This window comes from Schistocerca serialis, chromosome 1, assembly GCF_023864345.2.
Source record: "Schistocerca serialis cubense isolate TAMUIC-IGC-003099 chromosome 1, iqSchSeri2.2, whole genome shotgun sequence".
NCBI classification, from domain to species: Eukaryota; Metazoa; Arthropoda; class Insecta; order Orthoptera; family Acrididae; genus Schistocerca; species Schistocerca serialis.
The window spans coordinates 1,094,524,077-1,094,551,681 of record NC_064638.1 but is presented as its reverse complement, the minus strand read 5'-3'; the positions used below and the strand labels follow the sequence as shown (position 1 = coordinate 1,094,551,681).

Here is a 27,605-nt window from a genome sequence, read left to right as displayed (position 1 = left end):
AACAGTCCTTTTCACAAAACACACTGCAATTGTGTCAACTGACAAATTCCTCACGAAAACACAGAACTCACTGGATGGTCTCAGATTTCTTAGAAGCCTCTTCAGTAAACAAATTAGCACTGAACAACTGCAATACAGAAACCTGCAGTGAACAACCATGACAAAGAAACCGACAGGCAACTACAACAAAGTATAAGAAATATCTGCAGCAATGAAAGTGAAAAGAAATAACTGCAGCAAAGAAAGTGATAAGAAATAACTGCAACAAAGAAAATAGAAATAAACATCATAAGAAAGAAATTAGTAAGAAACAACTTCAGTGAAGATATACATTCCCCTTGAAAGTTAAAAAAATGATTTTTTTAAATGAAAGCTGTCCAACTTAAAAGTGGAACCTTTCCAGAGAATATAGTACCACTTGGTCCTAATCAACAGAAAAGAATCTTAACTTTTCTGTATTGGCATTTTTGAAAAACAATTTTTTTCTGGAAATTATAAAAAGAATTCAAAAGGTGACAGTAAAAGAACTTTGACACATATGCACAATATAAAGCAATACCTTGTCTTCCCAGGACTGTGGGTGTTTTGCTGGATGGAGCACCGCAGAATAGAAGGTGTGCAACCAGTGGCTCATTATGTGAATGTTCAACAGTTTCACATTTCCTTTTCTTGGATAATGCTGACTTTATATCATCTGAACTGTAGCTGTTCTTTTGGAACACATACTTCAGGTGATTAATTTCAGAATCCAAGTGGTCCTTGTCAAAAACAGTTTTTGCTCTGGATACCAGTGTTTTTAAAGCTGTTCTCTTCTGGACTGGGTGGTGAAAACTCTGGGTGTTGAGATATAAATCAGTCTGTGTTGGCTTGCAGTATGCTCTTATAACTTGGATGTTGTTGGAGAGTCTCAATGTTGTCTCTTTTTGATAGAAAGCTGACTCGGTTTCACTAAATGTGTCAGCTGAAGACTAGCTTAACGCTCTCTGCTTCCTTGCCCGCAATTTGTTGGGTGGAGATTGTGCTGCTCTTCTCCGTATTTACTGGACGCTGGTCTCATCCCAGCTGGACTATGATTGCCACATTTATGGCTCAGCAGCACCTATGGCTTTGAAATTGTTAGACCTGATCCACCATGTTGGATTTAAACAGGCCACTCGATCCTTCCAGAATAGTCCCATAGGCAGTCTCCTCGCTGAAGCGAGGATACCACTCCTCAAGTGAGATTACCATTTGGAAGGCATCTCTCAGCCCTCTGCCAGAACATCGCCGGCCGGTGTGGCCGTGCGGTTCTAGGCGCTTCAGTCTGGAACCGCGTGACCGCTGCGGTCGCAGGTTCGAATCCTGCTTCAGGCATGGATGTGTGTGATGTCTTTAGGTTAGTTAGGTTTAAGTACTAAGTTCTAGGGGACTGATGACCTCAGATGTTAAGTCCCATAGTGCTCAGAGCCATTTGAGCCAGAACATCTGCCTCTCATCCCTAGAAGTGTACCCTGTGTTTTCTTGTGCATGCCTTCTTGGTTGGTGCCCAAGCCCCAATTTAGGACCAATTTATTTCAGTGTCGTAAAGTCTGTCGCCCCATGGCTGTTCGGTGTCTGTCAAATCCAGTTCTTCAGAAGTTTCAGGGTGCTACCATCTTGTGCACTGACTCCTCTAAAACTGTGGAAAGACGGGATATGCCTTTCGACACCCTCCTGTTCAGGTAAACACTTTGTTGTCAGGAACACGTAGTGTTTTTATGTTGGTGCTGATAGCTGTTAACAGAGCCCTTAACTTTGTTAAATGAGCCTCTCTTGACTGCATAGTGACTCAGTGAACAGTCTTTAGGCCACTGACAAATGTTACTCTTGTCATTCTGTGGTCTCCACAGTTCATGACCTTCTCTCTGAACTTAGTCACTCTGACTGCTCAGCTGTCTTTCTCTCTGTCTCAGGTCATTTTGGTATCCCAGGGAATGAACTGGCTGACCATTTGGCTAGAGGAGTGATTATTCAAACACCCCCCCCTCCCCCCCCCCAATTCAATTTGCTCATCCAAGTCGCAGATTTGTGGTTGCAAATAAGACCTCTGCTCACTCATGATCAAATAATTACTGCCTGGCTACTGCCCACTCTAACAAATTAGGTACTATTGAGGAGACTACTACTGCATGGTATTCTTCCTTCCATTCCTCCTGGAAGGAATCCATAATCCTATGTCAGCTCTGCATTGGTCACACCATGCTAACCCATAGTTCTGTTTTATGTAATGAGCTACTCACATATAGTTGTGGAGCCTTACAGATAGCAGTCTCACAGCCTGGTGTTTCGCCCCTTCTTCTGGCCCTCCACAATAGGCATGGCCTTCTGAATTCTTGTGTCTCAAATACTGGCAGATGATTCCTGGATGGTATAATTAGTTCTCCATGAAACTGGCTTGTATTTTCAGATATAAGGTTTTAAGCAACCTTTGGAGCAGGGGCAGGATGATTGGGGTTGTGACATCTCCCACTGCATTCAGTCAGGGGGCCTCTGACCCAACCTCCTTGACCAACTCCCTCTTTCATTCCCCTCTTATTCTGTTTTATTTGCATTTAGATGCGGTTTGTCAACTTTTCTGCTGCACCTTGTTTTCTGTTTTAATGGCTGCACTCTCGTGTGAATAGTGGGGACTCTTCAACACCTTGACTTTGCTGGAGCAAGTGTGTGATGTTTGGGGGTAGCCCAACTCTGTTTACATGCTGAAGCACAGGGACAACCACCTGCTGCCTTACCTATTTCTGTCCTCTTGTGTTTATTATCGACAGTCCAACTGAAACCCATCAAATTTAAAAATTCTTCTTGATTTTATTGTTCTCAGTGTATTGACTTGAAGAAATTCTCTGCTGCGTAACTGTCTTCGCCCTTCATTGGGCAAGTGAGGGTCAGATGTGGTGATGAGGGGTGTTTTTCACCATTGGATAAACTCTGCTCTGACCTATATACCTGCCTGATCCATATGCTTCTCCGTAAATACTTTCTCACGTCTGGTATTAGTATTGCGTTCTGTGCCTCAGTCTTACTGCTCCTATGGACTTCCACCATGAGAACATGTACTTTGCGGAAGTCACTAATTCCAGATGAAGTACCCCTGGATGGGGAACTGATGACCTTGATATTTTGTCCTTTAACCTCCAACCAGCTAGGTTGGGAGTCTGCCTTTGTCACAAAGGGCATGTGCTTTATGTACTAGAGTTGTCACAACAGTGTACTGCTGTGCTGGATGATGACAGCTCTTTACATGAAAGTACGGTTGTATGCGGGTCTTCTTTTTGTAGACTGTACATCCTACTGTACCATCTGCTTTTCTTCTTATCAGAATGGCCACAAATGGAAGACCATCCATTCTGTTCTAGTGCCATTGTGAAGTGCGTGTGGTCCAGGAACTTGTTTAGGACATATAATGTATTCAAGAGTAGCATCACATATTTGTAAAAATGAAGTACTATCAAAATTTCAGTTTGGTTTTCAGAAAGGTTTTTCAACAGGAAGTGCTATATATGCTTTCACTGATCAAATACTAAATGCTCTGAATAAACGAACTTCACCCATTGGGATATTTTGTGCTCTCTTGAAGGCTTTTGACTGTGTGAATCATGAAATTCTTCTAGATAAGCTGAAGTATTTCGATAAGAATGGGACAGTGCATAAATAGTTTAGTTTATACTTAAATGGAAGAATGCAGAAGCCAAAATTAACAGTAAAGGTAGTCTGCAAAAATCAGCCGAGTCCTCTAATTGGGGAGGTATCAAGAATGGTGTCCCAAAGATTCTGTCTTGGCTCCCTTGTGGTACATACAATTCTGTACAGTAAATAGCAAAGTGCATAGCTACAACACTAGAAGAAAGAATGATTTTCACTATTCTGGGTTAAATCTGATTTCACAGAAAGGGATGAATTATGCTGCCACTAAAACCTTTGGTGATTTGCCAAATAGTATTAAAAGTCTGGCAGATAGCCAACTAACATTTAAAATCAAATTAAAAAGAATTTTTGAATGACAACTCCTTCTCAGTAAATGAATTTTTAGATAAGAAGAAAAAAATTTGATTTTATTGTGTAAAGGAAACTTACGTTAAACTGACATATTCCACATCATTACAAAATGGCACATTCATTAATGGAACAAGTATTAATGTAATGTGATGTAATGTAATCTCTGCCCTTTTCCCACTCAAAAGAAGGTGTCACCCACATAATGGAAGAAGTGTTAAGGTTTAAGCTGTACAGTTTTTAGTGTCGTCTCCACAAAGTGATCCATATACACTGACGGAAAAAAAATTGCAACGCCAAAACATAATTAATTTGGAGTAATGAAATTTTGGGAATGCACATCAGTAGGTAACATACTTAAGTGATTAACATCTCAGTATCATGGCTTAGCCACAGCCTGGGGGATGTTTCCAGAATGAGATTTTCACTCTGCAGTCATGTCTCCGCAGTATCCTTTCTTTCAGGAGTGCTAGTTCTGCAGGTTCGCAGGAGAGCTTCTGTAAAGTTTGGAAGGTAGGAGACGAGATACTGGCAGAAGTAAAGCTGTGAGGACCGGGCGTGAGTCGTGCTTCGGTAGCTCAGATGGTAGAGCACTTGACTGCGAAAGGCAAAGGTCCCGAGTTCGAGTCTCGGTCGGGCACACAGTTTTAATTTGCCAGGAAGTATCATGTTGAGTAGTTTTCTACTACTTTCCTTATAATACCCTTTTGCTTAAAACCAATGAATACAGATTGATGGTTGGAAAATATGTTCTCTGCAATTCAGCATTAAACAATTTGGTTAGCATATATTAAAACAAACTTTATATTTTTAATGTAAACTGTTTAACTAGATAGTTAATGTTACACAAAAGTATTATACAAAACAAGGAAAAATCCATCTTTTATAGTTTAAAGGGAGACTTGAAGCAAATATACTGTCAAATATGAAAGTGTATCAACTGAATAATTTAACAACAAAAACAATCAATTTTTGACAATATAATGTAATTAGACAAGTAAAAAATCTACTCAAAAACAAGTGGCAGCAGAGCACGCGCATAAGAAGGGGTTATACTTAAGCAAGCTTTCGGAGCCAGTGGCTCCTTCTTCTGGCAGAAGGGGAAGGAAGAGGAATGAAGGAAAAGGACTGGAGAGTTTAGGTAAAGGGGTAGATTTTGGAAAATTCACCCAGAACTGCAGGTGACTTAATGGACAGGATGAGAAGGAAAGACTGATTGCTGGTGACTGCACCAGATGACATTCGAAAACCTTGAGAGCTTAAAGGTGGAAGACAAGGTAAATGCAAGACAGGATCACTGCTAAAACATCATGCACGACTTAATAGGAGTGAAATACTAAATGCATTGTATGCAACAGAGGTGGGAGGGGGACATTGAAACATAGACAGGTCAGAAGATGAAAGATGCAGAAAACTAAAACAGAGTGGAAAAAGCAGTAGCTATTGTGAAGAAACGCTGCGACTCAGAAGTTAACATAAATTAAGGCCAGCTGAGTGACGAGAACCAAGAACATGTTGTAGTGCTAGTTTCCACCTGCAGAGTTCTGAAAAACTGGTGTCTGGTGAAAAATCCAGATGGCACATGTGGTGAAATGCACTGAGTTCATGACTGTCACATTGTAGAGTATGCTCTTCCAACAGTATATTGTATGTTGCCAGTAAACACCCTCTGCCTATGTCCATTCATCCTAACTAATAATTTGGTGATAGTCATGCTCATGTAAAGGCTGGCCAGTGGTCACGTATCAGCTGGTATATGATGTGTTGTTTCACAGGTGGCTCCCCCTTTGATAGTATATGTTTTGCCAGTTCTACTTCACCTTTCAGGGGGAGACATACTAACAGACAGGGGTATGGCTATGGGAACCAGGATGGCTCCTTCCTATGCCAACCTTCTCATGGAACGCTTGGAGGGGGATCCATAAGCCTCCAGCCCCTAGTTTGGTTTAGATACATTGATGACATCTTTGCCATATGAACTCATCGTGAGGCCTATCTGTTAAAATTCCTGTAATCTCTAAGTACCTTCTCCCAATTAAATTTCACATAGTCCTGTTCCAAACCCCATGCCACTTTCCTTGATGTTGATCTCATCCTCACCAAAGGCATACTACACACTGTCCACATTAAAACTACTAACAGACAACAGTACTTAAATTTTGACAGTTTCCATCCTTCCCATACAAACTTGGCATTCGAGGCAAACAAATTAGTTCAGCTGCAGACTCTTTACAGCACTACACCACCATTCTCACCTCATCCTGAACATAATTATCTCACCAAGCTAGTTCAAAAGCAGATTCCCCAGGCCATCATATCCAATCCTGGTACCGCGCTGATCCTTCCAAAAAACATTTTCGGTGCACACCACGTGTCACTCAATTTTAGCCTGGCTTGGAATGTATTAATCAGCTACTTCAACACAGCCATGACTTCCTAAAATCATACCCTGAAATGAGATCCATACTGTCTTGAGATTTTGCCCACCACACCTATAATAGCTTTTTGTTGACCTCCCAATCTCCACAATATTCTTGTCAGACCTTATGTTCCTTCTGCACCCATCTCCATCTCTTGTGGCTCCTATCATTGTGACCATCCCTGTTGCAAAACTTGCCCTATGCACCCTCCTATCACTGCCTATACCAGCTCTGTAGCTGGCAAAACATATACAGTCAAAACGAGAGCCAGCTGTGAAATGACATGTCATATACCAGCTGTTACATAAACACTATTTGGCCTTTTACAAGTGCATGACTACCACCAGATTATCAGTTAGGATGAATGGGTGTAGGCACAGGGTGTATACTGGCAACACACAATATCTTGTTGCAGAGCACTCTCTACAACATGGCAATCGTGACATTGGTGCCTGTTTTACCATACATGCCGTCTTGATGCTTCCCCCAGACACCAGTTTCTCAGAACTCCGCAGGTGGGAACTAACATTAACACATGTTCTTGGTTCTTGCTGCCCACCTGACATTAATTTATTTTATTTTCTGAGTCTCAGCATTTCTTCACAGCAACTACTCCTTTCTTTACTCCATTTTAGTTTTCTTCATCTTTCATTTTCTGATCTGTCTATTTTTCACTGTATGCTTCCCACCTCTGTTATGTACAATGCACATAGCTTTTCACTCTTATTAACTCGTGCATGATGCTTACCAGCATCTGTTTTACCTTTGAGAGACATACATACAAACAGATCAGGAGTATGCTCATGGAACCAGTGTGGCTCCTTCCTATGCAAACCTTTTTATGGGTTGCTTCGAAGCGTCTTTTCTGGGATCCATTACTCTTCAGCCCCTGGTTTGGTTTAGATACATTAAAGACATCTTTACCATAGGTACTCATGATGAGGCTGACCCGTTGAAATTTTTGGACACTCTAAATACATTCTCTAAATTCAATTCCACATGATTCTGTTCAAATCTCCTGTCACTTTCCTTGATGTTAACTTCATCCTCACTGAGGGTCAGCTACACACTTCTATTCACATTAAAGCTACGAAGAAACAACATTACATCCGAGGGTTGAATGAAAAGTAATGCCTCCACCTTCGTTAATTGCGTTTGGATGGAAATATTTTAATAAATGAAACACAGAAATAATCCTTAGAATGTGAGCTTTAATTACCAACATTCACTTTTCCACATAATCACCAGCGAATTGGCTGCATTTCTGCCAATGATGAACAAGTTTTCTGAAGCTGTCATGGAAGAAGTCGACACTCTGTTTCCACAACCACAGTCTCACAGTTCTCTCATCATCTTCATCAGAAACATAATGATGTCCCCGCATATCGTCTTTCATTATCGGGAACAGATAGAAGTCAGATGGTGTTAAATCTGGACTGTATGGAGGATGCCCTACGGTGGTGAGTTTCAGTCTCTGAAGTTCTGCTGTGGTGGCATGTGAAGTGTGTGGTTCGACATCGTCATACTGCAGGAAAACATTTCCCTTTTCCTTTCGGACCCTTGTTAGCCATCGTTTCAGAGTTCGTTGAGTTGTGATGTAACACACTGAATTTATTGTTGTTCCACGATCAAGGTAATCAACGTGGAAAACACCATCTGTGTCCCAGAACACTGTGGTCTTGATTTTTCCAGCTGAGGGCTGCACCTTGAATTTCTTTTTCGGGGGCAAGTCTTTGTGTCGATATTCCATAGACTTACATTTCGTCTCTGGGTCGTAATGGTGTACCCATGTTTCGTCTCTTGTCACAGTTGAATGGAGAGAGTAGTCACCTTCATTCTCGTAACGCGAGAGGAGTTCTTAGCAAATTTCAAGTCTGTGCGCTTTCATTTCAGGAGCCAACATCCGGGGTACCCCATCGTGCACAGATCTTCCGATAGCCAAGCAAAGCAGTAATGTGACCCACATGTTCTTGTGAAATGCCGATTGTGGTTGCAGTTTCTCTCTGAGTGACACAACGATTGTCCTGAATCAACCTGTCAACTTTTGCTTGTGAAACTCGGTGGTTGCTGTCATAGGACATCCAATACTTTGTTTGTCACGCAGGTCAGGTGTTCCCGTCTCAACATCTTTAAACTTACTCGCCCAACGACACACAGTACTCACATCAACACAATCACCATAAACTGCTTTCATTCTCTGATGAATCTCTTTTGGGCTGACACCTTCTGGTGTCAAGAATTCAATGACTCCACATTGCTTAAATCAGATTGACCGATTGTCTGCACAGGGTCCCATACTTTACAATGTAACAACACGACTGTTCAATGCTAAGGCTTCCCGCCAACTGGAGCTGTAGAGAAGAGGCTACGGAACAAGCCAGTACCTGCAACATACCATTGCTGCCAACTGTTGAAGAGGTACGAAGGTGGAGGCACTACTTTTCAGTCAACCCCCGTAAATCTTGATAGTTGCCATCCTTCTGATGTCAAACATTCCTTCTCAGGCTTGGCATTAGTGGCAAATGTAATTTTCAGAGACAAATTCCTGACAGTAAAACACCACCATTCTCACAAGCCTTCACTATATGTAATTACCCCAACCAATGTAGTGCAAAAGCATATTTCTTGGACCACTACATCCTATCCTTGTTCAGTTGATCCCTGGAAAAAATGTCTTAGGGGTACCCCCTTTTGTCACTCAGTACTATCTTGACCATTAATGTATTAATACTTCGACGAGGCTATAACTTTCCAAAGTCATGCCCAGAAAAGAGGTCCACTCTGTGTCACATTTAGCCAACCACACCAAGAATAACTTAAGAACTTTTTGTTCCCCTCCACCCCATTGCAATCCCTGCAATACCCCAGTCAGATGCTATGCTTCTTCTGCACCCATTTCACTACCCTATTGGCTCCTACTCCTGTGACCGTCCCCACTGTAAGACATGCTTGATGCATTCTCCTATCACCACCTTTACCAGTACTGTAACTAGCAAAACTGTAACCACCAAAGGAAGAGCCACCTGTGACACGTGTCTTGTATCAGGTTTTGAAGCATACACTCTGACATTGTTATTTCTCACTACCTCCCCTACTTCTTGAGAAGGTTTATTTATTTATTTATTTACATGTCAAGTTCCGTAGGACGAAATTGAGGAACAAATCTCCAAGGTCATGGAACGTGTCAGTACATGAACTTACAACATAAAAGTAATAACAGATAAAAATAAATGTTCATGAACCTGAAAGAAAATCAGTCCATAAGTTTAAGCAAACGCTATCAGCAATACAATGAGAATCAGTTTAATTTTTCAAGGAACTCCTCGACAGAATAGGAGTGACTCATGAGGAAACTCTTCAGTTTCGATTTGAAAGCGCGTGGTGGCAGCTTATTGAAAATGGATGCAGCAATATATTGCACACCTTTTTGCACAAGAGTTAAGGAAGTCCAATCCAAATGGAGGTTTGATTTCTGCCGAGTAAAGCTGCTTATTGTTGGAAATAAACTGATATTGGTAACAAGAAACGACAATAAGGAATATACATATTGAGAGGCCAATGTCAAAATATCCAGACTCGTGAACAGAGGTCAACAAGAGGTTCATGAACTCACACCACTTATTGCCCGAACCGCCCGTTTCTGAGCCAAAAATATCCTTCTAGAATGGGAAGAGTTACCCCAAAACATAATACCATATGACATAAGTGAATGAAAATAAGCAAAGTAGACTAATTTACGTGTCGAAGTATCACTCACTTTCGATACCGTTCAAATAGTGAAAATGGCAGTAGTAAGTCTTTGAACAAGATCCTGAACGTGAGCTTTCCACGACAGCGTATTATCTATCTGAACACCTAGGAATTTGAACTGTTCAGTTTCACTAATCATATGCCCGTTCTGTGAGAATAAAACGTCAGGTTTTGTTGAATTGTGTGTTAGAAACCTTAAAACCTGAGTCTTACTGTGATTTAACATTAGTTTATTTTCTGCAAGCCATGAACTGAGGTCATGTACTGCACTACTTGAAACAGAGTCAATGTTGCACACAACATCCTTTACTACCAAGCTAGTGTCATCGGCAAACAGAAATATTTTAGAGTTACCCATAATAGTAGAGGGCATATCATTTATATAAATAAGGAACAGGAGTGGCCCCAACACAACAGGTTCTTGATGCATTTAATTTGCTGCGTCCAGCACAGAATACACCCTTAATCGTGCATTTCATTCAATTCAGTGATGATTCGGGCAAGCTACTCAGTGTAAAAATATGGAACTGGCATCATTGTGTTCTGGAATAGTTGCACTACATTTTGATTTTAGTTTTATGTGCGACAGAAAATTATTGAAATGATTACAGACACTTTACAAAAATGCATTTCTTGACAATGGTACCAAATTTTCGGCACATCGAAAACTTTTTTTTTTTATTGAATTAAGGCGCATACATTATGCAAATGAAAACTTAAGAATGTACCACATTTTCATCTACTCCAAACCGGAACTCGTGTCAGATTTTTCTAACATGAGATAATTTTGGTTGGTTAAATGTGATGCTTAATTGTCTGCATCAAGTATTTAAGCAGTCACTGTGTGATTTCATTATGAGAAACAGATCGCTAGGTTTGTAATCAACCAGTTATTAACTTCTCTTACCCACCTACATATTTCTAACAAAATATAATATTTATGCTGTGAGAAAACATGATTATGATTATCAGATAATGCCAGTGACGTGATTGTCTTGTGTATACCCCCTCCACCTGCACCATTCTGAGATTCTGGGTCTGCTAAGTAACACAATTTTTTTTCTTTTTTTACTTCATTTGGAAGGTCACCATCCTCTTGTTTAATGATTTCTGCGTGAAGGGAGTTCACCAACCAAATGATGATTTTCTCTTTTTAGTATGTCTTCAGGCTATATGTATCCTTTCTTCTTCTTCTTCCTCCCCCCCCCCCCCCCCCCCACACACACACACCAAACAAAATAAATTACAGAGGACACTTCAAAACATGGAGGATATTCTTTGCTTGTGAGATACTTCTGTTGTTTTATTCATATGAAACTGAAGAATGTTCTTGGAATTGAGCAACTTCCCCCATCCGGAAGACATTCTCAGGTGAAGTGTATTCTCAGGCTCACATTATTCATGCGAACCTGAGAATATTCTCAGAAATTCGGAGAACAAAGTATATCCTCTGTCACATGAAGACACAGTATCCTGTTGCTGAACATCCTCTACAGTAGGACATCAATGACCTCGAAGCCTGTTTCATCATAGGTGCCATCTGGATTCTCCCTCCTGACATCAGTTTTTCAGAACTCCACAGATGGGACTGGAGTCACATGTGCGTGTTTCTCGCCACGCTATTGGCCCAAATTTGTGTTAATTTCTGTGGTCTCCACATTTCTTTCAGCAACTATTCCTTCTTCTTCTTCTTCTTCATCTTCTTCTATGTCTTTTATTTTTCTGACCTGTCTATTTTTCCCTGCCACCTCACATGTCTACCAGATACAATGCACTTAGCTTTCCATTCTTATTGACCCTTGCACAATGTTTTCTGTGTAATCTCTGTCTTCCTTATTTTTGTATCTTTGATGTTTAAGTTCTCAGGTTTTCAAATCTTGTCCAATGTAGGCATCAACAGTCAGTCTTTCCTTCTTATCCCATCCAGTAAGTCTCCTCTGATCCAGGGTTCTGGGTGTCTTTCCCAAAATTCTTCCCATTTCCTGAACCTCATCAGATCTTTTAAGTCATCTCTCTTTAATCCTTTTGCCAGAAGGAAGGAGCCATTGGCTCCGAAAGCTTGTGCATTGCCATACCTTTTATTTGTTTTTTCTCCTCCAATGCTTGGGGAGTAGGCTTTTTTTTCTGCCCATGTTATGTTTTCAAACAGTGATTATTTTTGTTGATAATTACCTTTTTGGTGTGATTAATTTCACTTCTTTTGTTTACAGGAAACCATGCATGTGTGGCAGTCATTAATAATTTTGTACCTAAAGCTGATGTTGACTATTATACAGTTCCTCAAGGTTTAGAGACTGAGCCTAAACTGACACCTGTGCTTGCTGCACCATTGCATAAATTTGTAATGCAGGTAATAATGTTAATGTAAACCAGTAAACATAGTTATAAATGTATTGTTCTCTTCCAAAATTTTCATTTTGTGTGTGTGTGTGTGTGTGTGTGTGTGTGTGTGTGTGTGTGTGTGTGTGTGAGGGAGAGAGAGAGAGAGAGAGAGAGAGAGAGAGAGAGAGAGAAGGGGAGGGGGAGGGGGGTAGGATTATAAGCAATATCGATTTACGAAGTGTTTAGTCCTTCCTGTGCCAGGCAAGACCTGAGTTTTTATCCTTGTGTAAAGATAAGCTAATTACTAGTAATATTAATTTAGTGCACTTTACATAGATGACAAGTATATTAGTTGAATTAAATGTTTCGTGGGGCACTTCTGATGTTTTTCTGTAAACCAACTGATCATTTAACACAACAAATCTAGCATGAAAGACTTTGTGGTCATATTTGAATTAGTATATATATTTAAACCTTTTGTCAACATTTTCATCTTTGGGCAGTACTTACAAAAGCATGTTTATAAATGCAGGCTCTAGTTTTAATTTTTAAGTGCAGTTTTTAAGCAGTAAACTTACAGAATGTGTGTGTTTTGGAGCCCTGCGTAACTGAGAAGGGCTATCTCATTACCGCCTAGTACAGGTTTACAGGAGATACAATGTCTTTTAATCATCCTGCAGACATTTATTTAAGGATCTAGGGATATGCACAGTAGCTTCTCAGTATATATACTCTCATGAAATTTGTTATTAACAACCAAACCCAATTCAAAAGTAATAGCAGTGTGCATAACTACAATACTAGGAGAAAGGATGATCTTCACTATTCAAGATTAAATCTAACTTTGGCACAGAAAGGGGTGAATTATACTGCCACTAAAGTCTTTGGTCACTTACCAAATAGTATCAAAAGTCTGACATATAACCAACAAGTATTTAAGAAGAAATTAAAAGAATTTCTGAGTGGCAACTCCTACTCCATAGGAATTTTTACATATAAATTAAGAAAAAAAAAAGAAAAAAATTAAGAAAAAAAAGAAAAAAAAAAACAAACAAAAAAATTATTAAAAAAAGTTGTTATATTTACTTAATTATGTTGTTAAATTAACTTAATTATGTCATGTATTGGAAAATTTGACTCATTCCACGTCATTATGAAATATCGTATTCATGATCCATGGAACTAGTATTAATCTAATCTAATCTAATTAAACGATTTAATCAATCCTAGTTGGTTTATATGTTGACCAAATTTCTGTGAACAAGTTTTGCTGCTTACTCGACAATCTATTAACTTATTCTTGCTAAATCATTGCTATTTATTGTGAGCAAGAAGTGCTCATTTTGCCGTAGGTTGGTTAACTATATAGTTTAGGGTTAGGGCAGCTGTATTTTTTCCTGTACTAGTTTGAGTATTGGGAAAGTAAATGAGGCTCTTCAGTGACAATGTAAGATATGCAGTAGGGATAGGAAGATAGTGAACTGCAAAGGGAAGACTACTGACTACAGGCTGAATTAGATAAGACAAGAAAAAAGTCTTGCCAAGTTAAGAAAGGAGAAGGGTAATGAGAAGTGGGAACAGACATGGACTTCAGCTTTATGCTAAATGTGGAAAAATGTTTTCGCAGTTGCTTCTGACCTAATTTCACTCACCCTGCACCCACATCTTCTTTTTTGCACTCTCCATCAATTTCGCTAAACTCCGGCATGCCGTTGCTGTATGTTGCACACAACTTCCCCTCCTTGCATCCAGAATGAACTCACTAGTACCCTAGTCTTATCACAAACACCTTCAACATTTCTCTCTCACCTGTCAGCCTCCTTCCCTCCATTCCTGCCATGTGCAATGTGTGTGTGTGTGTGTGTGTGTGTGTGAGAGAGAGAGAGAGAAGAAGCGTAGTCTTGTTATTGTTAAATTAATTTCAGAAATAGTGGTATCAACTTTGTTTTCTCAAGTAAAAGTACGATAATTCCTGCTAGTGTCTTAGAGCTCGGAAGACATATTCAGCATTTCACTCTCCAAAATCTGATAAATAGTTTCAAGAAGGTGTTGATGTTTGTTTTATTGCTGTTTCTCATTATGTTTATTTCTTAATCAAATTCATCATAAGTAATATAACTCCTATTCATACTAACAGATTTGCTTGTAAGGTGTTCTGGTCCAGAAAAGTATCCATAATTCAGGATCACGAATTTTTATAGTTTGCCAGCAACCATATAAAGTTTACTTTCTGATAAAGTACAGTGTGAGAGGAACCTAAAGAATTCAGTAGCACGCAGCTCCGCCTGTTGAAGAATTTTTTAGTAGAAGCAGTTGGTGAACCTAGTGTTAAGTATATCTCATAACGTTCTATAGTGTGGACTGATAGATACTAAAATTATCAAACCATTGATGTGCTTATTCACTACTATGCTAGAAATAAATGATAACATTTTGGAAATATGGTCGATACTGTGTATACATCAGCCATATGCTTAAAAGGAATTAAGCAATACACAGGAACAGAAAAAACCATTTTGGTGTTATTTTACGCCAAATTCAACTTTATTTCTGGCAGTTGTGGTGTTAGTTTTTGCTTGTTTTGGTATTAGTTTCTGAAGGCTTATTTTTGAATTACCACATGTTCCTTACCTCTTATTTCATCTTCTGTTTCTTTTTATCCCAGTGTTATGTGGAAGATGAAAATATATCCATTAATTATATTACAGTTGAACCTTCTTATAATGATATCGATTATGACGACAACTCGGCTGTAACATTGTGATTTCTGTGGTACATCTGTGTTTCTCATAAGGAACGTACTTCTCATATTTGCTTAGTACAACAAACGTATATGTGTGTGCCTCCTATATAACGTCATTTTCAGCCTGATTTAGCGACAAGATTTTCCAAGAATCAATGTGCTGTGGAAGGAAATCGGTTGTAATATGGGAACCTGGCATATTCTTCTTCCTACCTTTACATCAACAATAGCTGTAGTACAGACTCCTCACTTCATTGCTTCCCTAGCGCATTCATACTGCAATAGTGGTGACAGTCACAGAACTTGTCAACAGTACATGTGATGTCAGTTTCCATTGTGTTTCAAAAGAGTATGGCCAGTAAAGGAAAAGTTGTAACGGTGGCAGAAAAAGTGAAAGCGATTCATGAAATTGAGAATGGAGCTCAAAACGTTGATGTGTGTTGTCAGTTTGGCTTCGTAAACTCCACAGTCCAAATGATTTTGAAAAAAAAGGATAAAATTGTTACTGCATTTGAACAAAATCGATATAAAATTAAGTGATTACAAAAAGCTGAATAGAGGGACGTGGATGAAGCGCTGTTGTAGTGGTTTAAGCAGCAGAGAAGCATCAATATACCCATTAGTGAACCCCCTCTTATGGTGAAAGCTGAAGAATTTGCCAACAAAGTAAAAGATGAGGAATTTGTGCCCATCAGTGACTGGATTGACAGGTTCAAGCAATGTCATAACTTTACTTTTGGGAAACCAAGCAGTGAATCCAGCAGTGGCTCACTACCATCTGGCCTGCAGTTCATGAAGGATAAGCAGACTGTGACATCTTTAATGTAGGCGAGACTGGCATTTTCTTTAAATTGACACCCGACAAAAAACTGAAATTCAAGGGTGAAAAATGTGTTGGTGGCAAGTTATCTAAAGAACGAATAACAGTTCTGATGTGTGCTAATTCAGATGGAACTGAGAAGAAAAAAATTGCTTGTGATAGGTAAATAAAAAAATCCTAGGTGTTTGAAGCATGTAAAAAATCTGCCAGTGCACTACAATGCTAAAAAAAAGTCCTGGATGACCTCTGAACTCTTTGAAGCAGATATGAGGTGTTGGGATTGGGAACTTAGAAGTCAGAAAAGGAATATACTGGTTCTTGGTGACAACTGTCCAGCACATCCTGCACTCTCTGGTCTGGAGTATATTAAGCTTGTTTTTCTTCCTGCAAATATGACAAGTTTTTTGCCACCCATGGACCAAGGAGTAATTAGGAGTCTGAAATGCCACTATCATAAGCTCATGTTACTGAAAATGATTTAGTGCATTGAGAAAAATCAGGATTATTCTATTACACTGGTGGATGCGATCAGATACATTACCAAAGGTTGGAGCTGAGTCACAACCCAAACCATAAAGAACTGTTTTCGTCGTGTGTGAATCACAGCTGAAGGAATAAATGCCGCAAAAACTGAAGACACATTTGATGACACTGATGATCTGCCGCCATCTGCATTGCTGCTAAAAATCAACTGTGATATTCTCAATCAGTGTGACTTGAAATGTGTGCAACATTAGATGATGAACTTGTTACAACCAAAGTGAAAACTGAAAATGATATTGCAAATGAAGTGAAGAATAGGGCCACCATGACCATGTAGTGAGTTAGAGAGATGAAGAAGAAGAGGAATAAGAAAGAAGTGCCTATCCCTGCTGTGAGTGACACTTTTAAAGCCATTAGAATTGTGAAGATATTCTATGAAGCTAGGAGAGGAAGTAGTGAAATTGCAAATGAAATAATGAACATGGAACATAATTTAGAAATTGCGTATTGGGCAAATAGACAGCAGAGTAAAATGACTGATTACTTAGCTCGTAAGTAAAGAAGTTTATACTGCTGTATATATCATATTCATGTAAGCTTAAGAGTGAATATTGGGTGGAAAATAGAGCAAAACTAAATAAATTTGTTCTTTTGCATTTGCCACCACAATAGACTGAAAATACAAATCTCAGTTAAAACACTCATTTATAACAACATAATTTCAAAGTCCTTTGAATGTTGTTATAGCCAGGATTTACAGAATTAAAAGAAAAAATAATTTATGTTATTTATATTTATTGACGTCATTAGGCTCATTTGTTTACATGATTAAAAACAGGTTATTTATATTAAATTCATTATCTGTTAATTTAAAAAAATAATAATAATTTTATAACCATATACTGTTAAGATGTGACTCTTCAGTTCCTCCTGGCGTATTTGTTGCTCGAACAGTCCACGGGTATACTGCTGGTTCATAGTGTCCAACGGGCACAATATTTTGGCAATTAGACATTTCGCCATCATCAGATGCACTGACGAACTGAGGTCCTGAGGGCGGGTGGCCGATTTAAATCTCCTCCTCCCCATGGGCCGCTCTCTTCGGCCGCCTGCCCTCAGAAGCTCAGTTCGTCAGCGCACCTGATGATGGCGACATGTCTGATCACTGAAACATTGTGCCCGTTGGGACACTATGAACCAGCAGTATACCCATGGACTGTTTGAGCGGATATACTGTTAAATTTTTTGAAAGAAATTGTCATGACTTCGAAGTTCTGTTCTGAGATATTATGTTGCCAACCTGTCAACACTTTGCTTTAGTTTGGAGACAGCTGCCTGGAACCTAAATTTAAACAAGAAAGACAAAATGCCTAAAGCACAGCACTAGACATTTGACTGTGTCTGCATATCTTGCTGGCAGGGAAAGTTGCTTCTTCACTAAATTATGAAGGGATTTGTTTTCTTCTAGAATATCATACATAGCTGAGACTTACCATTATAGGTACACTTAACAGACTCTTTGCCACTTCAGTGTTAATAGAGTTTACCGTCATCCCATGGTTGAAACAAGGACTTACAGCTGTGAACACAGAGTGGATGTATGGCCATGAGAAATGTTAGGCTCGTTTGAAGATGTGACCCAATGCATTTCAGTTTCCTTCACCTCTGCCTGAGGTGTTCAGCCTTTTATATTTCTCAAAATCTTTCTGGTTTAAACATCAAAAATTAACTTTCCGACAATAATTTTCAATTTTAATTTGGATTCAGATAATGGTTTTATTAGTGATGTAAGATTTATTGATCTTTTGCACATCAGATAATACCAGAAATGATGCACTTTGGAGAAACTTTAATGCGGTGTATCAATTGAATACAAAAATCAATGTCTCCTGCTTGGTCAGTCAGTCAGCACAGGACACAGTGCCATGCTCATTTGTTTCTGGTGGTAAAAAAGGAACACTGAAATTTTTATTTCCAAATTTATTCAGTATTATTTTTGCTACATTCCGAGTGAAGTTTGTGATGACAGTGCATCTGTTACACAGACTGGGACTTAGGTGGGGTTGGAAAGTGACCTGACACCATGTTGACTTATGTGTTTGCTCATCTAAAGTGCCATATTTGGTGTTCTTCATATTCATATTTTTGTGCTATGAAAATGTGTACTTGTATGAACTGCATTGGAAATCTCACAAAAGTGAACCATTTTTGTGCAGTAATTTTTGCAGAAGTGTCTGGAAATGTTACATTGGTAACTAAAACTGTTACTGGAATAGATATAATTGGAAGTAGAGTAGTTTCATGTAACATTACCTCTAATCATTGTCTTTTATGTGAAAAATAACTGTCATTGTAAAATAATGCAGAATTTTCAGCACTGAGAAGAAGTCTAAATCTACGAGGTGCATTCAAGTTCTAAGGCCTCCGATTTTTTTTCTCCGGACTGGAAAGAGATAGAAACATGCGCATTGCTTTAAAATGAGGCCGCGTTCATTGTCAATACGTCCCTGAGATGGCAGCACCGTACAGCAGATGGAATTTTACCGCCAGCGGCGGGGATGAGAACTGTTTTAAATACTTAAAATGGCGACGTTTTCCTTACTTGAACAGCGTGCAATCATTCATTTTCTGAATTTGCGTGGTGTGAAACCAATTGAAATTCATCAACAGTTGAAGGAGACATGTGGTGATGGAGTTATGGATGTGTCGAAAGTGCGTTTGTGGGTGCGACAGTTTAATGAAGGCAGAACATCGTGTGACAACAAACCGAAACAACCTCTGGCTCGCACAAGCCGGTCTGACGACATGATCGAGAAAGAGGAGAGAATTGTTTTGGGGGATCGCCGAATGACTGTTGAACAGATCGCTTCCAGAGTTGGCATTTCTGTGGGTTCTATGCACACAATCCTGCATGACGACCTGAAAATCCGAAAAGTGTCATCCAGGTGGGTGCCACGAATGCTGACGGACGACCACATGGCTGCCCGTGTGGCATGTTGCCAAGCAATGTTGACGCGCAACGACAGCATGAATGGGGCTTTCTTTTCGTCGGTTGTGACAATGGATGAGACGTGGATGCCATTTTTCAATCCAGAAACAAAGCGCCAGTCAGCTCAATGGAAGCACACAGATTCACCGCCACCAAAAAAATTTTGGGTAACTGCCAGTGCTGAAAAAATGATGGTGTCCATGTTCTGGGACAGCGAGGGCGTAATCCTTACCCATTGCGTTCCAAAGGGCACTACGGTAACAGGTGCATCGTACGAAAATGTTTTGAAGAACAAATTCCTTCCTGCACTGCAACAAAAACGTCCGGGAAGGGCTGCGCGTGTGCTGTTTCACAAAGACAACGCACCCGCACATCGAGCTAACGTTACACAACAGTTTCTTCGTGATAACAACTTTGAAGTGATTCCTCATGCTCCCTACTCACCTGACCTGGCTCCTAGTGACTTTTGGCTTTTTCCAACAATGAAAGACACTCTCCGTGGCCGCACATTCACCAGCCGTGCTGCTATTGCCTCAGCGATTTTCCAGTGGTCAAAACAGACTCCTAAAGAAGCCTTCGCCGCTGCCATGGAATCATGGCGTCAGCGTTGTGTAAAATGTGTACGTCTGCAGGGCGATTACGTCGAGAAGTAATGCCAGTTTCATCTATTTCGGGTGAGTAGTTAATTAGTAAAAAAATCGGAGGCCTTAGAACTTGAATGCACCTCGTAGTTTTAGCAATCAGTAACTATCAGTTACCAGCATTAGAAAACTACCGTCTTCAGATTTATGACAGTTTTACACGGGAGCAAGGAAAAAATGCCAGATTTTGTGATCCTACGTAAAAATTGCCAATTTTGTATTACGCCACTAAAAATTGCAGCTTTCAGCTCTTTTTCACTTTCTCACTTGCGAGAAATTTTCTTGGCCCTAGTAATACAAAATAGATACAGCAAAGTAATTCAAACATTTTATTACCAACAGTAATAATATCATTATGTTAATAACTATAGTTGATTCATTACAGCACATTTCTAAATATTAAATTGTCTTGTGTAAATGGCTCTCTGATATGTGAAAACTTTTTTTTTAATTGCTTGGAAAGGTTGTCTCCAATTCGTATGAACATAAAGGGCAAGATTTCAATACGTCAATGCCACTTGGAGGATACTCTTCCAAACTTTTATCGAATGTCCCCATGAAAACAGTTGCAATAAAAAAAGAAATAAATAAAAAAACTGAATACAGCTCCACATTCTTTGCTCTGTTCTTGCTATCTTAACAGAAATTGAGATTCTAATATTAGCAAATAGCTGTTTATTTGTAATAAAAATGTGCAGTTTCAGAGCAGCCACCTAAGGAAGATCTGTTCTCTCCAGTCATTTGCTTGCTGATGCCAGATTACTGAAGTGTGATTTGATACCACATGCATTAATATCAATGTGGATGCTGTATGATTTCTCTGTTAACATTTTCCAAGTTGGTGTGCAAAATTCAGAAATATCATATATATTAATATTTTGAAACCATCTATATGGTTATGTATGTAAAGATCCCATGCATCACACACAGCAGCTACTATTCACCTTGGTGGGCTCTCATTTGCAAGTAATTGAGAAAAAAAAAAAAAAAAAGCAATTTCTGAGTTGTGTGTGTCAGTCAATATCGTTAAAAATGTTGCATCAAATAGTTTTGTTGCATGGTGTAATGGATATCCTGCTAATATGCTGGAGGTTGAGGCTTCGATCTCGCCGGGTGAATAAATTTATTTTTAAATCTTTATCAAAATGACTTTGATCCTCATTTTTTTGCTTTTAATTAGTTTTATGTATTAATTTTGATTTAATTTCTTTTGTTTTATCACCCTGTTTTTTTTCCACATTACTGTGTTCATTATGTCTATTTATCTTTTTTTTTTTTTTTTAATTAATTTCGTTATAGGCCTGCTTGTAAACCATTCTTTCATTTAAATCTTCATCTGCATTATTTTGTCCTTAGTGCAAGAAGTATTTAGGTTATGGTTATGCTTAACCATTACGGATATTTTAGAACCTGTGACTGTTAATTAAGTGTAAATATGTAAAAGTGCAACAATTCACATTTTTAATAGGTATTTATTATTCTATGAACCAGTTTTCGAACCTTTTCAGTTTCATCTTCAGATCGTTTTCTGGAAGTTACATCACTATTTCTAGCATAATGCTTGTTGCTGGCTCTGTGACAAGAAGATGGAACACTCTTTAATGTATCACCATGACTATTGTTTCTGTTGATATGGATGGAAAATTTATTTTGTTAGTGTCGATCTGTGTGTGTGTGTGTGTGTGTGTGTGTGTGTGTGTGTGTGGTGTGTGAGGGCTGCAAGAGGTGCAGACACATCAAGAACTTGCATGTGGTAGCCCCATGAACATGCATTGGTTGCACTGATAATGCCTGAGCTGAAAACTCCCCATGTATGCCAATGAGTATGTGCCCATCGTGGCTGGGGCATGGGGACTCCAAGACTTATTGGCTGAGGCTGGTTGACACCCATGGGAAGAGCCCCCGTCTGTAGGGGGTGAAACCATAGCAGATCAGCCGCAAATGAAGCATATGAAGTTATCTCCTGCTGGTAGTCATATGGCCCCAGCAGTGTCTATGAAAGGACAGTCTTCGTTCAGTGCAGAGGGGTACGACCCTAAAATGTTCCCTTCCCTCGCTATGCCATGGCAGGAATGTAGGGCTAAGCGGCAAGCAGACCAATACTCCCCACTATACTTGGTTTGTACAATGATTGATGGTGATTCCTTCTTGGCCATAAAGCCATTGTTCTTTGTGGAGAACTTAGAAGACAAGTTTGGAGAAGTGGCAGCCATCTCTAAAATGAAAGGAGGGTCAATTTTGATCGGACACAAACACAAATGCAAACTGGGTAACATACTTACTGGTGTCTGTTACTCCCCATAACAGCCTAAATGTAGTTCAGGAAATAATTTTCCACAGAGACCTGCTCATACCATCTGATAATGCTACGTAAGTAATTTGGAAAGAGCATACAATATCCCAGTGTGCGTGCAAGATCAATGTGAGCGAATGAGCTACATGCCACCTTGGAGCAATGGGGTGTACAGTTTGTCTGTTGTGTACGTAGGAGGCCAAAGGACAGTAGGATTGCTAGCGGTGCCTTCATCGTGGCCTTTGAGGGCGATTCATTGCCTGAAAAGTTCAGTGTGATGGTATACCGATGTAGTGTGGAACTGTACGTGCCCCCTCCACACATAGCTCCTGCCCCCTCCCCACTCCCCTTCAAGAGATTGTGGACAGTCACTGCATGCAAACATTCCCTGTACACCTCTCCCCTCCCCCCCCCCCCCCCCCCCCCTCCCACCTGTGGAAAGCAGCATACTCCCTGCTCACCAGATTGCACTGTTTTCCAAAGAGAAAAGAAAGTACAATACTTGGACAAACTCAGTTACCAAGAAGTTAAGGGGAAGTAAAAGCGGTTGCACCCACTATGTCAGTCAGTGTCATATGTTGCAGCTACGATGACATCGCCTCCTTTGGTGATGGTACTCCTGTCCATTACACCTCCTCCAGTGGACTCTCAGGGCCACTCAGCCTTGCCTGGCCCCATGATGGTTGGGGGCTCTCCTCTTGCTGTTCAGGATCAATGGCTTCCCACCCACCAGGGACATTGGTCCCCACCTCCCAGCCGGAGACTAATTACCTTCCTCCGGTTTCTGTCACCAGGAAGGGGTCCCTCGTGACACATTTTTTCCAAGGTTTCCGCTGATCTACAACCAGACTCCAGCCAGTGGCTGAAGGAGATGCAGGCTGCTGCTCGCAGGGCTTTGCGATCATCGTCTTTACCTGAAACTGATTCAGAGAAACCCTCGCAATCATCGAAATCCTTTAAGGAGTGGAGAGGAGAGGAATGACAAGAAAAAGTCCTCCAAGGAGGACGACATCCCAATAGCCCCCCGCACGACCAGATCCCGCCTGTTCCACTACAGTGGCCGAGGCGGAGATTCCAGCACCCCCCTGAGGTCCTCGTTCACACTACACAACGGAACTTGAAACCTATGTATGTTGATGCCATAACCCCTCAACCAGTGGTAGCAGATGACCCTAAGGCATAAACTGCCCCCATAGTCCCTTCATGTACATCATCATCATCATTCTCCAGTGGAATTGTAGTGGTTTTTTTCCACCAGCTTGCTAAGCTATGACGTCCTTTAAGCACTTCACCCGCCTTCTGAATTGCTCTTCAGGAGACTTGGTTTTCAGGAACGCAGACCCCAGCCCTTCATGGGTATTGGGGATATTATAAGAATCATGCTGCCTATGACAGTGTGTCAGGCGGAGTTTGCACATATATTCTAGACACACTATATAGTGAACTCGCGTCTCTTAATATACTTCTGGAGGATGTGGTTGTTCATGTAAGAGCATTTCAGGTAATTACCATCCATAGGGTTTACCCCCCTTCCGATGGTGAAGTGTCTTGGAACATACTGTTTGCATTGGTGTCTCAGCTCCCCCCACCTTTTTTAATCTTGGGTGATTGCAGTGCCCATAATCCTTTGTTGTGTGGAACCATGGTCACTGACCGCAATAAAGACCTTGAAAATTTACTGGCACAACTTGACCTTTGCCTCTTTGGTACTGGTACCGCCACAAACTTCAGTGTGATGGACAGGACTTTCTTGACCAAATTGACCTTTCCATTTGCAAACCTTGTCTTCTCCCATCCGTGTGCTGCAGAGTCCACGATGACCTGTGTGGTAGTGATCACTTCCTGATCTTCCTGTTCCTCCCTCAACATCACTCCCCTGGATGCCTGCCCAGATGAGCTCTCAACATTGCTGACTGGGTTATGTTCAGCTTTGCTGTTGCCCTTGACTCTTCACCATAGAGAGATATCAATGAGGTAGTCCAGAACGTAACTACAGCCATTCTATCGGCAATCCCCTATTCCTCAGCCTCACCCCGACAGAAGTCAGTACTTTAGCAGTTCTCGCAAATCACAGAGGCCATTCAGCATCGTGGGCAGGCTCACTAGGCCATAAGGGGCACCAATTGATGGAGAACCTCATTGCCTTTAATCAGCTCCGTGCGTGGGTCCGCCACCATATAAAAAGACAGAAGTGAGAATGCTGGGAATGTGTGTTTCAGCCATCGGACCACTTACCTTTCCTTCGCAGGTTTGGGCTAAGGTCGGAAGTCTTTGTGGATACGAAACACTTGCAGGTGTACCTCGTATTATCTTTAGTGGCACTGTCTAAACTGACCCACAAGCTGTCGCCAAACATTTTACTCTGCACTGTGCTCAAGCTTCAGCATCTGAGCATTATCAACCTGCCTTTTGTGTCTTAAAACAGCGGTTGGAGTGAAAGCAATTATCTTTTACTGCACACCACATGGAGCCATATAATGCTCCATTCAGTGAGTGAGAATTTGTCAGTGTCCTAGCCCACTGCCCTGATACAGCCCCAGGCCCAAACCACATCCACAACCAAATGATCAAGCACCTAACAGGGGACTGTCAGCACCATATCCTTGCCATCTTTAACTGCATCTTGAGTGAGTGCAAGTTCCCGTCGCAGTGGTGAGAAAGCATCATTGTTCCAGTATGGAAACTGGGTAAGCACTCTCTGAGATGGTTAGTTATCACCCAATAAGTCTCACCAAAGTTCTTTGTAAGTTGCTGGACGCAAGGCAAGCTAGCTGCTATGTTGGCTCACTGAGTCTCGGAATCTTCTGGCCCTGTCTCAGAGTGGTTTTCACAAAGGCCGTTTCACTACTGATAATCTGATTTACCTGGAGTCTGCCATCCAAACAGCTTTTGCCCAACGTCAACACCTTATACCTGTCTTCTTTGATCTGCAAAAGGCTTATGACAGCACATCTGTGCTACCTTACACGTGTGGGTTCTCCGAGCTCCACCCCCGATTTTCATCCAGAACATGAGATGCCAACAACAGCTAGCCAATTATGCTACCCACATTTGCAGCTCCCCTAAGCATCTGAAATACCTTCACCTCTTTCCAAACACGGCAATCCATCTCCCACAGTGGCAGCTCCAATCAGGGTTTATTATTGCAATCTGGATCATGTCTATCCTCTCTGAACTTCAGTTGCTTTCTCTTCCACCTCTCCTCTGGACCCACTCTCGTACGCGCCCATGGTGCATCTACATCTACATCTACATGGATACTCTGCAAATCACATTTAGGTGTCTGGCAGAGGGTTCATCAAATCACCTTCACAATTCTCTTATTCCAATCTCATATAGCACGCAGAGAGAACGAACACCTATATTTTTCTGTATGAGCTCTGATTTCCCTTATTTTATCATGGTGATTGTTTCTCCGTTTGTAGGTTGGCGTCAACAAAATATTTTCACATTTGGAGAAGAAAGTTGGTGATTGAAATTTCACAAGAAGATCGCTCTGCAAAGAAAAACGCCTTTGTTTTATTGATGTCCATCCCAAATCCTGTATCATTTTAGTGACACACTCTCCCATATTTTGCGATAATGCAAAACGTACTGCCTTTCTTCGAACTTTTTCGATGTACTCTGTCAGTCCTATCTGGTAAGGATCCCACACCGTGCAGCAGTATTCTGAAAGAGGACGGACAAGTGTAGTGCAGGCAGTCTCCTCAGTAGATCTGTTTCAATTTCTAAGTGTCCTGCCAATAAAACGCTGTCTTTGGTTAGCCTTCCCCACAACATTTTCTGTGTATTCCTCCCAATTTAAGTTGTTCGTAATTGTAATTCCTAGGTATTTAGTTGAATTTACGCTCTTCGGATTTGACTGATTTATCGTGTAACCAAAGTTTAACGGATTCCTTTTAGCACTCATGTGGTTGACCTCACACTTTTTATTATTTAGGGTCAATTGCCAATTTTCACACCATACAGATATCTTTTCTAAATCGTTTTGCAGTTTGTTTTGATGTGCTGATGACTTTACTAGTTGATAAACAACAGCGTCATCTGCAAACAACGTAAGACGGCTACTCAGATTGTCTCCTAAATTGTTTATATAGATACGAAACAGCAAAAGGCCTCTAACACTATCTTTGGGAACACTAGAAATCACTTATGTCTTTCTCAAAGACTTTCCATCAATTACTACGAATTGCAAACTCTCTGACAGGAAATCACGAATCCAGTCACATAACTGAGATGATATTCCATAAGCATGCAATTTCACTACAAGCCAGAGCTTCATCTTGACCTGTCACAAGGTCCAAAAGACTCGGTGCATCCGAGGCCTCCACTGCCAATTTTTCTCAATCTTGACGCGTCCTAGGGTTTGGAAGCAGTATACACTGATGGCTCATTAGTCGCTGATCATGTAGGCTTTGCTTATGCTCATGCGGGACGTAAACTCACTGTGGAGTTGATAACCATCTCTCGTGCTCATGAGAATATTTGTTCGTGTGCTAGTGGTTCTTTTGTCATCTGCAACAACTCTTTGAGCTGGTTGCAAGCTCTTGAACCAGTGCTGCGCTTGCCATCCATTGGTCATTGCTATCCAGGATTCCCTATATGCTCTTGAACGGCATGGATGCTCAGTGATCTTTGTCTGTACCCTGGGCCACGTCAAGATCCCGGGGAAAGAACTCGCTGATAACCTGGCCAAACTGGCTACCAGTAGACTTACTCTTGAGATTAGTATTATGGAAACAGACCTCCATTGGTATTACGCTGTTAAGTTTTAGGTGCCTGCAGTACGAAACGACTCACTTTTTCACCCAAACTATGGGTGGTAAAGGAGACTATGAATCTGTGGAGGTCCGCCATGGAGGTGTCTTGCAAGGACTCTGTCGTCCTTTGCTGGCTCCTTATCAACCTTTCTTGGTCAGTGCCGGACACTTTAATTTCCCTGACTTGATACCCCTTGTGTTAGAAAACAATCCCCTAGCAGCTGACTTAGTTTTACGTTTTATTCATGGAGCAGGCATTTACGAAACTCTTTAAGTGAGGGCCGTTTAACCTTATTGGCCCATTGAGGGGTTGGTAGAACACTCTGTCGCCTCTTCTGCCCAGACCGAGCTGCACTGTCTGGCCTTGGTGGTCCAG

General features: G+C 40.7%; 1 protein-coding gene across 1 annotated transcript in view; it reads left to right on the top strand.

Moving 5' to 3' along the window:
- LOC126416193 (ankyrin repeat and MYND domain-containing protein 2) overlaps positions 1–27,605 on the top strand; it is a 44,321-nt gene that overhangs the window by 7,719 nt on the left and 8,997 nt on the right. The window contains exon 3 of the mRNA XM_050083784.1: positions 12,389–12,528. Within this exon, the coding sequence (XP_049939741.1) occupies positions 12,389–12,528 (140 nt within the window). The remainder of the gene's footprint in view (positions 1–12,388; positions 12,529–27,605) is intronic.